A 15,516-nucleotide genomic window follows, 5' to 3' on the forward strand; every position below is an offset into this window, starting at 1 on the left:
GGAATTGGTGATGGACAGGGAAGCCTAGCAGCTGCAGCCCCTGAGGTTGCAAAAAGTCGGACACGACTGAGCGACTGAACTGAACTGAAAGCTGAATTATCGCTTAACTCTTTCCTTCTTATAAGAAATTTCCAGATGGTTCAGACTCATCAACTCTGTGAATGCAGAGGAAAAGGGCAGCCTTGGCTTTGTATCTGATCAGTCCTGTGGCCTAGGACACATCAAGGGAGCACGAAGACATCAAGGGAGCACCACATGGAGGATCAGTGCTGCTGTTACGTGTTTATTCCCTACTGAGATGTTTTCTGTGTTGAAGGTGAAACAGACTATCTAATTTTCTTTGAAGAAACTATCCTTTACATTTTTAAAATGAGGGCTTTCTGAGAAACTGACACCTTAACAAAGGGGGAAATTAAATAATTTATATCGTGATGAATGGGAAAAAAAAACTGCTTCTAGGAAAAACAAACTGAAGAGAACTAGAAGGATAAGAAGAGAGTAATTCCTTGAAGAAAGTTATCTGGATGGGACAGAAATGGGAACTGTTGCTCGTATTGTTTAGTCACCAGGAGTGTCCAGCTTGTCTGTGGTCCCATGGACGGGGAGCCTGGTGGGCAAAGGCTCCTCGCGCTGCAGGATTCTCCAGCCAAGAAGACTCGGAGTGAGTACCCGTTTCCTCCTCCAGGGGATCTTCCTGACCCAGGAATAAAACCCATGACTCCTGCATTGGAGGTGGATTCTTTACCACTGAGCCACCAGGGAAGACTCAAATGGGAATTCAGCAAGTTTAATAAATAGCAAAGTTACAGATCACTGGGTCTGACACTGAAAAATGCACTTTTTAAAGACTCTCCCCATCTGGGAGTTCCTAGTCCACCTAATTATTCATGATCACATTATTCCCAATATTTAAAAAATTCCACTCAAGCAGTTCAAATTGTTTTTAATAGAATTAACATGTTCTATTTTTTGAAAATTATGGCAATTTTCAAAATGATGGCAAGTAATTAAAAAAAAAATAACAGTACCTTTTCCAATTCTCTTGGTATTCGCATACACGTGTACACTCTTTCTCTTCTTTCTGTATACTTGGCCTCATTATGTTCAAGGAAGTACCCTCTGGTTAGTTCAGCACTGAGGAACCTGAGCAGTGAAAGCTCTACAAGAAAAAAAAAGACAAAACAAAAAGAACAGCATTTATCAAGCGACTTCCAAGGCTAGCTGGCGCCCCAGGTAACACAGACGTAAAACAAGGTTATAAAACAAAGTAATCTACGTTTCAGTGCCCAGAACTGAACTGCACATAAGCCATCAGCAGAGAGTGAGAAAACTGCTGTTTTTGTGTGATATAAACTGAAAATGTCAGGGGAATATACCAGGGGCCATAGCTATAAGCCAGAATATAAGTCAGAAGTTCTCTGAGAGTCTATTGAGGGGTCTTAGGTGATAGAGGGCCTGGGCTGAAGCAGAGCAGAAGGCAGGGGAATAGATACTAATGGAGACACACGCACACACACACACAGAGCGGGTACCAAGTGCACACAAACGGAGACACACACACACACACACACCTACACGCACAGAGTGGGTACCAAGTACATACAAAACGGACACACACACGCACACAAACACCCCCCCACACAGAGCGGGTACCAAGTGCACACAAAACGGAGACACACACACACACACACACACACACACACGAGCCGAGTCACCCGAGAGGCACTCCTCCAGTCCAGGAGTGAGCTGGGCGGAAGAACACACTCGACACTGGTACAAATCCTTCCTTCCTTCTTCAGTCTCAGAGATGCTGCCAGTGTCTAAATAACACCATTTCCCCAGGTGAAGGCTTCCCAACACGATGGTAACTGTGAGTCACACAAGACAGAATCTCAACCCCATCTGAAGACTGCACTCCCCGTGGACCTGTCCACCTGTTTTCCGTTCCTCTGATGCAAATTCACCCTCCATTGTCTCATCTCAGCTGAGGAAAGAAAGGGTGGAGGAGGCTGAACGTTTTCCACTGGGCTGTATCTGGCAGACCTGGGATGGCAAGTAAGGTTGTTACCTGATCCTAACGTTTCCACCGTGCGGGCCACGCTTCCCGGCAGCCCACCACCTGGTCGACCTCTCGGCCCCCGGCCTCAGATCCTCCCTTCTTCCTTCACTGTCTAGAAGGCCGTCCTCTCTTCCCGGACTCAGGACACCAAGGGCTGCAAAGCATCCTCTCTGCTCTGAGCTGGCCTCTTGCTCCTTTCCCAAACCCCATGTTGGTGTTCCCTCCCACAGATGACAAAGCAGGAAGGTCGATTTCACTCACGAGCGTCCTCCTTCGGAGTTCTGTCTTATGTGACGCTAGGATTTAAAGGCTGCAGGGGTGGGGAAGAGTGCACAGTCCTAAACACTCTGGAAGAGTCTCTAGAAGACTCAGAAGTGGACTTACTACCTCCCAGTGGGCCTAAAACAGCTGACTTCCTCCAGCACTGGGACAGACAGCGAGTTCCTTGAACATCAGGTGAAGTGGCTTGCTTATGTGCAGAAGTCAGAGTTCCACCCATCCCCAAATTACAGATTTCTTTAAATACAAGATTCATAATCGACTTGGAGAGTCAGTGGTACCATGAAAGCCACCTGGAGACTGAAAGAGGTGGAGAACCCGACCAGGGCCTACTGCAGCCGGGCAGAGAGGCAGGTCAGGCTGCACAGTGACCGCGAGCGTGGTGCTCTCAGGACACCACGGCTGAAGCCACGGACACAAGGTGTGGACTCCACCGTGTGCGCCTCAAGGCAACCGCATCCGTGCGGAGTGACACTTCTGGCTCGGAACTTTCTAACTCGCTGGTGGCTGGCTAGATCCAGCACAAGATCTACGGCCTGAAGGAGAGGGAAAAAAAGAGTGTTTTGTGCTGTAAACAAGGACAGCTAAAACCGAAGAGAAAGATCAAACAGTTAAGACTTGAACACAGTTCGGTTTTCCAACTGGACAGAAGAGAGACGCTCTCATTAGTGAATATCTATAAATATCAATTCTTTCAAGTGAATGAATGCTGGGAAGCAACGGGACATTCAGGAAGCAGAAGAAACTGTGATGGCACAAACCGGCACTGACGCCCGCAAGTGGGGTCACGAGCCCCGAAGGGCGCGTCACCAGACTCCCTGGTCTTCCTCCACCTGATCCTGAAGGGCTTGTGGGTTTGGTTGGGTGCTCTTGCTTCTTATGGGCTTTCCAGGCGGCACCAGGGGTCAGGAATCTGCCTGCTAATGCAGGTAGACACCAGAGACAAGGGTTCGATCCCTGGGTGGGGAAGATCCCCTGGAGGAGGGCATGGCAACCTGCTCCTGTCCTCTTGCCTGGAGAATCCCATGGACAGACAAGCCTGGCGGGCCACAGCCCATGGGGCCACAAAGAGTCGGATATGACTGAGCGACTTCATACACACGCACACGCATGCAACACAGCAGGGCCACAGTAAAATTCCGGCCACCCTTTAAGGCCATATTGTTTCATGTGTCACTAGGTGTCTTTTCTTCATTCTTCTTATCTTTCTTCCCTACACATACTCTCCTGGGGCGGTCTAAGGTCAAAACCATCACCTCAATCCTGACGCTGCCATAGCTTCCGCTTTTGACTCCTGAGCCTGGACTACTTCCCACTGCCTGTAGGCAACTCCACCTAGAATTTCCAAAGGCACCTTTAGCCGGAAAACTGCAATCCACCCTTCCCCCATTAACCCCCACTACTGCAGCCCCATCGTTAGTTCAGGGCTCACCAGTGACACGGCTCCAGGCTGGCAGCTGGGGGCCGATTCTGACCATCCCCTCCGTCCCCTTTCCAAGCCCTGATGACTCCTCCTCAAAACGTTTATAAACTTGCCCTCTTGTTCCGAACTCTGCCTGCATGTGGTCCTCCCTGCTCTCTCCAGGTTACCGAGGAGGCTGACCAGCGCCTGCCTTCTGCTCCTCGCTCCCCTAGGCCCCACCTGGCCTGGCCCGGGTCGGCACACACACAGGCGGGCAGCAGAAACCCTCCGGGGCTCGTGGCACCTCCAGGCGAGGTCAACACCCTGGCAGAGGCGACAGCAGAGCCCTGCCAACTCGGCCCGGTTTATCTTTCTTTCCCGCCACGCAGCATGCCTGCCTCCCCTGAACGTCGAGGTCACTGTTCTCTAGTTACAACACGTCTCACCGCGGGCAAACGCTGTGTGTAGGCTCCCTCTGTCCACTCGTGTGAGCACACAGGTGAGCCTCTATGGGCGAGGGACGCGCGGAGTCACCTGCTCCAGGAAGACGCCCCGGGTTTTCCCCTGGAGCCCGGGTACACACACACTCATCCGGTGTTCTTTCCCTCTGCATCCTCGGGACACAGCGCTAAAGAGGGCTCAGCCGATGCTCCCTGAACGAATGAGTGGCTCAGAGGAGAGGAAGGCAGTCACAGAGGAGGGTGTGGTGGAGAGCAAGAATCGGAAATGAGAGGCGGCGGAAGCAGAGCGCGGCAGCTTCTCGAGCAGAACCCGGGACTGGGGCAGGTGTGTTCTGAGATGCGGGCGCTCTCAGCAGGGAAGAGCTCTGGAGCATCTGGTCAGTGAGCATCCAAAGGACGGTCCCCGACAGGCACCTGCACTCCGCCCCAGGGGCACAGCCAGTAAGGGCCCCGGCGCATCGTCCACACACAGTAAGGGCAGGGAAGGGAGCTGGGGTGCGTGAGCTAGTATCTCGGTGTGTGAAGTATAAGATAAACAGGCTGTCACACGAGTGTATCTTTTGAAAAGCAAATTAAACCGAAAGGCTGGGATGAGCTGTCCGTGTGGTCAGGCCACTCAAGACGGCTGTCCTCTTGCTCTCTGTCCATCGGCTGACCGACCAGGGCCTGCTTCACTGTGTCCCTGGTGCAGGGCTGACCTTCCTGCAGAGCCGCCCTCGGCCCTAGTCTGTACTGGTCGAAGGGCGGGGAGGGGCGTGGCCCTCAGCTGGTTTCCCTGGTAACCAAAGAGCCCCCTTCTCCCTGGAAGCCCCCCCCTCCCCACCCCCATCCCTTTCAAACCACAGAGGTCTCTCTGTTGCCGAGTCCCGGCTCTTCCTTCGGTCCTGAACCTGGGCAAGCTCAGGCCAGGTGGGCCCGCGGGCTGCAGCCCGACCCTGTACCCTTGCTTATTTAGAAAGTCATCCTCCGGGCCGGTGTCCTCCCTGGGCCCGTAGATGACGGAGCCTCCTCCACAGCGAGGGTTTTGCCCTGGTCCAGAGGAGGGCACAGGGAGAGCTGTCAGATGAGGGCGGATCCGCGCCGGTTCTGTCTCCACTGGTCCTGGGACCCCGCTCCACCCACAGATCTCAACGTCAAGAAGAGGGAAACCGAGGCTTGGAGCGGTTTTACAACACTTGTCACCTGCTTGTCATTCACAAAGGATGTTCGAGCCACTGTGTATGAAAGGGTGTGAAGACCGCAAAGCATGACACGCTGTCTGGAACCACTTACTAGTAACTTCGCATGGTCACAGCACTAGCCAATCCGCGTTTGGTGGTCACCTAACGTTTACTGCTACGGGCTGCAATCCTGTTTCCAAGGATAAAAGGGAAAATGTCTAACAAGCACATTTAACAAACTATATAACCTAAGGAACTTTCCTTAAACGAGTTTTAAAAAATTATAAAATATAAACCTATGAGGGTGTTTTAACTCTATTATAAATGTGAAGAAGTACTGTATCAGGATTCTACCTCTAGAAATGCAAGAATTTCAGTTGTAAATACCAATTTTGATTCTCCAATGGAAATTTTAACAGTAAACACAAGCATTAAAGGATAAAACATGTTTTGAGTACACAGTTCTCATAACCACGAGACAGGCTTTATCATCATGCCCATTTTATAGATGAAGAAACTGAGGCACAGAGAAGTGAAGGAGGCCTCCAAGGTCACAGAAGAAGCATACAGTGCTGCCAGCATTTAAATCAAGCAGTCCATCCCTAAAGCCTGTGCCTTCTGGCACTAGATTATTCTATCATTGTCTTCAGTGCTTTTGTAAACAGGCCACTGTGTTCTGGAAAACTGGGAACCACCCCCTGACCCCATCTCTGTGCTCCCAGCACCGTGGGTTTACTTCTGTGATGTTACACTGTTTACTAAGCAGCTCCCTTGCCAGCCGTTAAACTTTCTGAAACCAAGCACCATGTATCCAGATCTTCCCAAATCCAGCCTCCAGTGAGTTGAGTGTAAGGGTAAGGTTTACCTATCATTAACACCATACTAGTGGGTTGGAGCGGAAAAGGCAATGGCAACCCACTCCAGTGTTCTTGCCTGGAGAATCCCAGGGACGGGGGAGCCTGGTGGGCTGCCGTCTATGGGGTCGCACAGAGTTGGACATGACTGAAGTGACTTAGCAGCAGCAGCAGCAGTGGGTTGGAGAACAGTTTTAAAAGAAACATTAAAGCAATACTAACAAAAGAATCAAGCTTCATGGGGTGAGACAGATGGAAAGCTTTCTTACCTCCTCCTCCCCACACTCCTCCCTGTCCACCACACCCTTCCACCCCGCCACACTCCTGAAGGACTGGCCCTGCTTAAGGAATTAGGGTCCTCTGCTTCTCTGGTGGCTCAGACCTGCCTGCAATGCAGGAGACCTGGGTTTGATCCCTGGAGTGGGACGATCCCCTGGAGAAAGGAATGGCCACACACTCCAGTATTCTTGCCTGGAGAATTCCACGGACAGGGGAGCCTGGCACAGAGTCAGACACGACTTAGGGACTAACACAAATGTAACACCTGACTGAGGTGGCTTACAAAGGCGCTGCACACATTACTTCATCAAACCCTCACCACAACTCTGAGAGCTAAAGGCACAGTTGACAGTGTTCACGTTTTTCAAACCAAGAATCTGAGGCTCATAGAGCTTCAGAGACTTGTCCAAAGTCACTGAAAAGCTAAGAAGCAAGTTGGGAATAAAACTCAGCACTGAAGAATTGATGCTTGCAAACTGTGGTGCTGGAGAAGACTCTACATAGAGTTCTTTGGACTGCAAGGAGATCAAACTAGTCAATCCTAAAGGAAATCCACCCTGAATATTCATTGGAAGGACTGATGTTGAAGCTCCAATACTTTGGCCAACTGATTCGACAAACTGATTCATTGGCAAAGACCCTGATGCTGGAAAGACTGAAGGCAAAAGGAGAAGCGGACAGCAGAGGATGAGACAGTTAAGATAGTATCACCGACTCGATGGACATGAATGTGAGCAAACTCCAGAAGATGGTGAAGGACAGGGAAGCATGGCGTGCTGCAGTCCCTGGAGCTGCAAACAGCTGGACACGGCTGAGCGACTGCACACACACACTCTCCCCTGCACTGTAATTACCATCCATCTCTCTGACGATCCTTCTAGAGAAGACAACCGAGCCCTGGCCTGGCTTCCATCTCCCAGGAGGAGCCTCTGATCCGCACTGCAGAAGGGGCTTCTGCTGCCCTGCAGCCCGAGCTCCTCAGGTATGATGCGGCAGTCCTGCTGCCGTCTGGTCCCCACCCCACCGCCCCCCAAACCTTTTCCTGGTCATGGATACATTCTTGAATATATCTTCTACTTCTGTTCTGGAACCTTCTGCTCTGGAGCATAGCTGTGTTTCAGTGTTTCTCTTTGTCACTGCTATTGTTTTAAACACTGTTTTCTCCGTTATATGTATGTACCTGAACTCACTTGTCCTGCGATTCTGGCAGGCTGCCTGGCTAATTATTCAGGAAGATGACTACTGCTCTTTGACCTGTGGCTACCACTCTTCAAGAACTCAGCTGGTTCAGTGGACCAGAGCTCGCATGGACAGAGGAGCTGGCGGGCGGCAGTCCACAGGGGCACAAAGAGCTGGACACGACTCGGGAACTGAGCACACACACAACGGGACCTGCGCTTTCTCTGTGCTGCGGCGGGGCTTCATGCCCTCTTAGCAAGAGTGACTTTCATTTGTTATGTCAAACATCTGTCTTTATAGTGTAAGTGCAAATGATTTTCCAAAATAAAATAACCCAATTGTTTGTTTTCTCAATACCGTTTGAGCTTTTCAGATGTCAACCAATTTTAGCTCATTTATCCAGTTCTCACCAACAAGTATTATTAAGTAAAATAGAAGTATTTCACCATTTAATAGAAATAGGAGCTTCTACATTTGAATAAGTAAGCCTTGCCAGTTATGAACATTTAACACTAGGAAAATAATATCAATCATAAATCTGAATCAATTACTCCCGATTATTTTTAATTAGTATACATCTACTACAGAATTGCTTGGTGATCCACTACCCTAAATTGAGAAAAATTACAGTATAAATGGCTTCTTCCTCATACCTGAACAAAGAAATATTATGATTAATTATCTTTTGAGAGAGCTTGTTTTAGAAATAAAAACTCAGGATAAAAAAGTATTAATTTGAAGTAATGAGTAATCATAAATATATTTACTTGTTCAGTAATATGTCTAAATATATCTTTCTTAAAATAGCATTGACCATTAAAAAATTGCAAAGTAATATTGGTTAACTGCTAGGACAATACTATGAAACATGCAAATCTCCATGATCTTAAATAATGTGATCCTTAATAGGCTTTACTAAAGTTACACTAAGATATTAGTTACAAGTTTATTACACAAATACAAAGGCATACCCTTGTACAAGGCCAACTAGGAATCAATAACAGCAATCTTGCTTTCCTAACTCAAATATGGTCAGGAAGCAACAGTTAGAACTGGACATGGAACAACAGACTGGTTCCAAATAGGAAAAGGAGTACGTCAAGGCTGTATATTGTCACCCTGTTCATTTAACTTATATGCAGAGTACATCATGAGAAACGCTGGGCTGGAAGAAGCACAAGCTGGAATCAAGATTGCCGGGAGAAATATCAATAACCTCAGATATGCAGATGACACCACCCTTATGGCAGAAAGTGAAGAGGAACTCAAAAGCCTCTTGATGAAAGTGAAAAGTGGAGAGTGAAGAAGTTGGCTTAAAGCTCAACATTCAGAAAACGAAGATCATGGCATCCGGTCCCACCACTTCATGGGAAATAGATGGGGAAACAGTGGAAACAGTATCAGACTTTATTTTTCTGGGCTCCAAAATGACTGCAGATGGTGACTGCAGGCATGAAATTAAAAGACGCTTGCTCCTTGGAAGGAAAGTTATGACCAACCTAGATAACATATTCAAAAGCAGAGACATTACTTTGCCAACAAAGGTCTGTCTAGTCACGGCTATGGTTTTTCCTGTGGTCATGTATGGATGTGAGAGTTGGACTGTGAAGAAGGCTGAGCGCTGAAGAATTGATGCTTTTGAACTGTGGTGTTGGAGAAGACTCTTGAGAGTCCCTTGGACTGCAAGGAGATCCAACCAGTCCATTCTGAAGGAGATCAGCCCTGGGATTTCTTTGGAAGGAATGATGCTAAAGCTGAAACTCCAGTACTCTGGCCACCTCATGCGAAGAGTTGACTCATTGGAAAAGACTCTGATGCTGGGAGGGATTGGGGGCAGGAGGAGAAGGGGACGACAGAGGATGAGATGGCTGGATGGCATCACTGACTCGATGGACGTGAGTCTGAGTGAACTCCGGGAGTTGGTGATGGACAGGGAGGCCTGGCGTGCTGTGATTCATGGGGTCGCAAAGAGTCGGACACGACTGAGCAACTGATCTGATCTGATCTGAAGCTGTTAAAGCTCTCAATCTGCTTATAAATAACCTCTTTTGGGAAGTAAACAACAGAAAAGATATTCATAAATTTATAGATGGAAAAACAGATACAAAAAGAGTGGTGACTTTTTCCAAGGTTACAAGGTTACAAAGAACTAAAAATAGGAACAGAGTCATCATTAACTTGACAGTCAATGATATAGTCTTTTCAAAGACCTCTTTCAGGCAAACATACCCCAAAGTGGGCTGCAAATGAGCTTCTAGGACTGAATTTTGGAGGGCAAACCCGATGGAAGCTTAACATCTTTAAAAAGGTCAAGATATTGACCTGGGCAAAGATCATATCATTGCTTTTTAGTTTGCAAGTACTAGTTAAATAAAGCAGGTGAGAATTTTAAAAGAAAAGCAATCATTTGTCAGAAGAAAAGAAGCTAATTTTACATTATCTGTATCAGAGTTGTGGTCACTCCAGGTAATTTCTTAGGCAGTTTTACAACTATTCTTAGTTTCCTTTGTAGATGAGAAATTGATTTACTTTAGGGCATAATTTTCCAAATCACAGGCTTTAATCATCCATCAGGATAACTCTCGGGCCACAAGGATAACTATGCAACATATTTTATAGAGGATCAGTTCAGTTCAGTCGCTCAGTCGTGTCCGATTCAGGACTGGTTAAATGAAAATGTATTTTAACATATTAAATTTTCAGTTACACAACAGGACAGACATGGTGAATCTGAACCTTAGTCCCAGACGAAATCTTTTGTGGGAGCTGCTAAAAAGGCGTCAATTGGTTTTTCTGGGCTTTAGTTTTCCTTGCTCTGTTCACTCTCTCATGGAGATAAGCAATGTACTCTGCATCTAAAATGCAAAGAAAGTGAAGAGAAACAAAAGTGGTAGTAACAAGTTTAAGTTCCAGAAGTGAAGAGTCACTACTGAGAAAGGAACGAAATGGGCCCCATGACACTGGGGCCATTTACAGTCAGAAACCTGGATGTTCACCCATACCCTACTCCAAGTTCTTTTGTTTTATAAGCAACACCTGCTCCTATACATATTCCAATACCTGCATTACATAGTCACTGCTTCATCTTCACCAGTAGCTGCTGTGTTTATTCTACACCAGGTCTTCTATTGTTAAGTCTCCAGTTATTAGAGCCAACTTAAATACTTCGGATACTAAACCACTGAGTGGTGGAGTTATGAAACACAGCCAAGTACATTAGGCAAGCACAGAGTCTACAAAGCAATTCAACCATCGAAATAAGCCAAGAATGGATTGCCCAACGCTTAGTCCAAAGTTGACTCGCTGGACCTAGATTCCTAAACGGGAACATGGTTATACAGAAACTCTACCACTTAGAACTTCTGCAGAGCAGTGAGGTGGGGAACAAGCAGGGAAACATAGCAACATGTACTTTTTTTGGCAGGGTGGAGGGGTGGGGGAGTGCTGGTGAGGCGGGTGGGAACCTCCTGGCTGGCAGGATCTTAGTTCCCTGTTCAGGGATCAAACCCACGCCTTTGGCAGTGAAGGCATAGAGTCCTGAAACCACTGGATCATTAGGAAGGATCAGCAATATGCACTTATTATCTGGTCTTATAGCAAAAAGGACAATAGAAGTTGGTCATATTTTGTTTTAATTTTTAAATTTATTTTTATTGCAGTAAAATATACATAAATGTTACCATTTTAACTATTCTTAACTGTACACATTGATACATATTTTTTAAGAAGAAGAAAAAAAGAAGAGATGAATCTGCAGTTCGTGATGACTAATATATCCAGAGTTCAAGACAGGGGACCATATGAGGCAAGGCGGATTAAATACACAGCGACCATCATGAGAGAGAGAACAAAACTGGAGTGAGGAGTGAACTAACCATTTCTAACCATGTTAGAGTTTAAGTACCAGATCTGAGAAAAGTCTCAGCCCACCACCAGGCTACTCACGACTCAGAGGGAATTCAGTGAATGAAATGATTACACGAGTTTGAGGGAGAAAAACAAAGCTTACCCTTAATGTAGCTGTATATATACCAACCAGCGTACATATACATTCTACAAACACATACATAAACACGGACAAGTACAAAATAAAACTAGGAACCTCAAACACTATGTTCTGAATTATTTTCCTTGGACTGATAGGGTGTGGCTAATTACCTAATCTGTATATTCATTTACAGGATCTCGCATGGTTAGGACAGGCCAACAAACATCTAATTTATACAAGTCCTACATTCCTTGGGAGAAATGATAAAGGGGACTTTGGAACTAACTGATGCTTTAGGCCACCAAGACACTAAAATTCTGACTTTCAAAAGGCAAGACAAAGGTTGCCCTGAATCGGCAGGAAAGGAGGGAAGACCAGAGCATCAGAGGCAGCGCTGGAATATAAAAAATGGACAAAGTAACACCTTTAGTGCAAGCATCCAGTCTTGGGAGACATCTGACTCAGGAAGAAATGCTGCTCACAGGACCCTAGGTGGTGCCACTCCAAGGCGCTCTGGCCCAGGGCAGCCCCTAGGGAAGAATTTTCTAAATTCTGGACGGGAGAGGAAGGAAAGGATGCTGAGCAGCGGAAGGGAGCAATGCTGGAGGGTCAGGGTGAATGCACTGGGCACTTGAGCAGGCCACGGCCTTTCAGAATGACTGCAAGACTTCGAATCTCCAGTGAGGAGAGTTTGACCAGAGCAGCATCAGTGTTAGGGAGTGGGTTCTGGCAGTGGCGAGAGCTGTGTGCCTACCAGAGAGGGACAGACACCCGGGAGAGAGGACAAGGGGCCCACGTGGAGGCCAAGACAGAACAATGCTGGCTGGTGACTCCAGCTGAGATCTCCCGGGACCCTCACCTAAGTCCTGATCCTCAAGGACTGCCACACGCATCTCACCTCCACTGAATGGATGGAACTGGGGAAACACTTAACTACCCCAACCACCAGAGCCGGGAGTGTGTCCCTGATAACGACTTGCCGCAACTCTGGGTTGAAAGTCCAGCTTCAAACATGTTAAGTAAACCACCCTCAGTAACCCATGATGAGGAAGAATGCATGGGCGGCATGAAGTCTGTGGAAGTCCACGGTCACAGGTATCCAGAGGGATGTTGGGCAGGGCTACGGAAATGGTGCTAAGGGTCCCAGCATCTGTGCTCATCAAAAGGCTCCTGACAACTTCATTTTTTGTGCGTGCAAGCAACATTTATAATGTTGGATTTCCTGAAACTCATATATATTTCAAAAAATTACAATGGAACCTGGACACATCGCTCTCTCTTTGCACCAGAGTGTTTTTAATTTTCAAGTCCAAGTAAATAAACAGACAGCTGAGAGATTTAATCCTCTGTCTTACTCAGATCTGACCAATTCAGAAAGTAAACACTCTCCCAAGCAAAAGTTTAAATTGACAACTTAACCAAACAGAGTTGAGAATTTTTAAGTGGTCCCATTGAGAAAGACAAACCAAGGCACAGTCTGTACTTAATTTTTCAAAGATAAAGATCTCTACAAAAGCTAACCTATGTCTAGTTCTGATAATTAGCAAATCAATCACCATCTCACCTGATCAGACCAAGTTAGCACTAAAGGACTTCCAAGTCTTCCATACACAAGTACAGCCAATGATGCAGTAAGCCTTAGGACTTAAACATTTATTAGCACGAACTGCAGGAATAACGGCTAATGCAGCTCCTACTGTGCAGCTGAAACAATTTGTAGTTGGAAGAAATTCAAAGGGAGTTATGGCTCCACTGATTTTCAAAACTCAGAATTACGCAGGAATTAAAATGCTATGATCACTCTACATTCAATGAAACATACACCTGTGTCTTCCCTTCTTTCGAGCCCCATACAGAACTGCAGTATGAATACAAAGGCAACTTTTAAAAACTTTCTGAACACAAGAATAAAATCCTACAGCTGAAAGAAACAATACTAAAACAACAGGCTTAAAAACCGGTCATTGAAAGGAGGATTCGCAAGTGCTGCCTTTTCTTTTTTTTTCAAGTGGCTTAAGTTTCGATTTAGGAAAAGTTCACAGGTAACATGTGCAGGAGTGCTAAATATTTATACCCTGGGCAGAAGAGCTGAAACCTCGCTGTCATTACCACCGCCTTATCTGCGGCAGAAGAACACATTATTTAGAGAGCAAGTTAACAGGTTCGGATGACTCAAGTTCGCTGAAAACAGAACAGAAGTCACCTTGGCACACAGATAATGAAATCCAGCCTCGCGCTGCTCAGTTTGGAGCTCCTCGAGCCGGGGGTGGGGGCTGAGATGCTCGCCAACGTTATCGAGGCGGGAGGAGACCCCAGGCGCTCTGTTTCGTTTGTTTGTTTTAAAGAAAGACCTTTCAGAAGCAGCAGGAAAAGGCAGCAGGGACGAACGCCCCCGGCCGCTGTCCCCCTCTGTCTCTCGGACGCACCTGGCCGGGCGGGCGTTTTATCGCCCGGGGGCCTCGGCGCTGCCGGCGGCCCCGCCCGAGGAGCCTGTCAGCGGCCGCGGCGCCCCGGGAGCCCAACCAAGCCCCGGCCGCCCCCGGAGCTCGCGGCCGGAGTCCCGCGCGGCGCCTCTCGCCGCCCTTCGCCTCCGCGGCCGCGGCCTAGCGCCACCCGCCTCCCCGCCCGCCCTTCTCACCTGCGCGGCTGCGGCGCCGCTCCCGCCGCCGGTCGCTCTCGTAGAAGCCCAGCGTCTCCGTGTGCTGAGGCGCCGGCGGGGGCCCGTGACCGCCGCCGCCGCCCAGCTGCTCCGCCTCAGCGCGGCCATCCCGCTCGGTGCCGTCCGCGCCGCCTTCTCTCGGGGCGGCCGCGTCGCCGACGCCCGCCATGTTCCGAGCACAGCAAACCGTCCCCACCGCCTCCCTCCAGGCGCCGGCCCGGCCTCCTCCTCCGGCCGGCCCCCTTCCCGCCTCGCCCCGCCCCTCAGCGGAGCCCGGGCCGCCGCCGCCGCCGCCGCCATCCGCGGCCCGCCGGCCGGCGCGCGCCATTGGCGTCACCGGCGCGTGAGAGGAGGCGGCCGCCGCCGCCGCCGCCGCCACGGCCGCCGCCATCTTCTTCCTGCCGTCCCCGTGCCGCGCGCTGCCCTCCCGCGCCGTGCCGGGCTCCATGCCGCCGGGCCGCGCGGCCGGGGAGAGCGAGCGCCACCGGGTCTCGGGTCGGGACCCCAGCGGGAGCAAGCCAAGCGCGGCGGCGGCGGCCGGAGGGTCGGCCGAGGAGCCCCGGGGCGGCGGCGGCTGCTGCTGTGCCCGCTGCCCGCCGTCTGCGAGGTGGCCGGCCGCTCGCCCGGGGCCCCTTTTGCAGGCTCGGTGCCCGGAGTGCGCCGGCGCCGCCGCCCGCCCGGTCTTGGCACCGCTGGCGCGGCCGCGGCGCTGAGGGCCGGCCTCCAGATGATCCCCGACCCCCGCGAGGCCCAGCCCCGCGGGTCGGCTCCTCGGGCTCCCGCTGTTCTGCATTGTTAGGCTCGCCCGTCAGCATCCCGCGCCTCTGGGGTTTTGTTGTTGTTGTTGTTGACAGTTTCCAAAGCACTTGGGCCAGAAGGTGCCCTGGAGATGCTGCCCAACAGGTGGGGGTGCGGAGCGGGGAGGGCACGGGCCCAGGGACTCCGCCCGAGGAGCCGGGTGCTTTCTACGTTTTTTCGTTTGTTTTTTTCCGCGCCCGCGGACTTCCTAAGGCCGCCTGTCGGCGTTAGGGTTAGGATGCGGCTCTCGGCCGCCCTCGCTCATCAACCGGGGCGCCCCCTCTTTACTTGGGGTGACCGCCCTGGGCAGCTCGGGCGTATGGGCGTATGTGACTCCGCACCGAGCGGGGTGTCCACCGCCGCCGCCGCTGGGAGTCAGGATGCTCCAGACTCCGGGA

The 15,516-nt window shown here is 49.7% G+C and overlaps 1 protein-coding gene across 1 annotated transcript in view; it reads right to left on the bottom strand.

Moving 5' to 3' along the window:
- The window catches only part of TAPT1 (transmembrane anterior posterior transformation 1), a 61,168-nt gene extending 46,035 nt beyond the window's left edge, over positions 1-15,133 (bottom strand). The window contains exons 1-2 of the mRNA XM_055589158.1: positions 14,300-15,133; positions 1,029-1,159 (exon numbers count right to left, since the gene is read on the bottom strand). Coding sequence (XP_055445133.1) covers positions 1,029-1,159; positions 14,300-15,113 — 945 coding nt within the window. The 5' untranslated portion in view covers positions 15,114-15,133. The remainder of the gene's footprint in view (positions 1-1,028; positions 1,160-14,299) is intronic.
- Positions 15,134-15,516: the final 383 nt, after the last annotated feature.

The sequence above is a fragment of the Bubalus kerabau genome, chromosome 7 (genome assembly GCF_029407905.1).
Source record: "Bubalus kerabau isolate K-KA32 ecotype Philippines breed swamp buffalo chromosome 7, PCC_UOA_SB_1v2, whole genome shotgun sequence".
In the NCBI taxonomy this organism is placed as follows: Eukaryota; Metazoa; Chordata; class Mammalia; order Artiodactyla; family Bovidae; genus Bubalus; species Bubalus kerabau.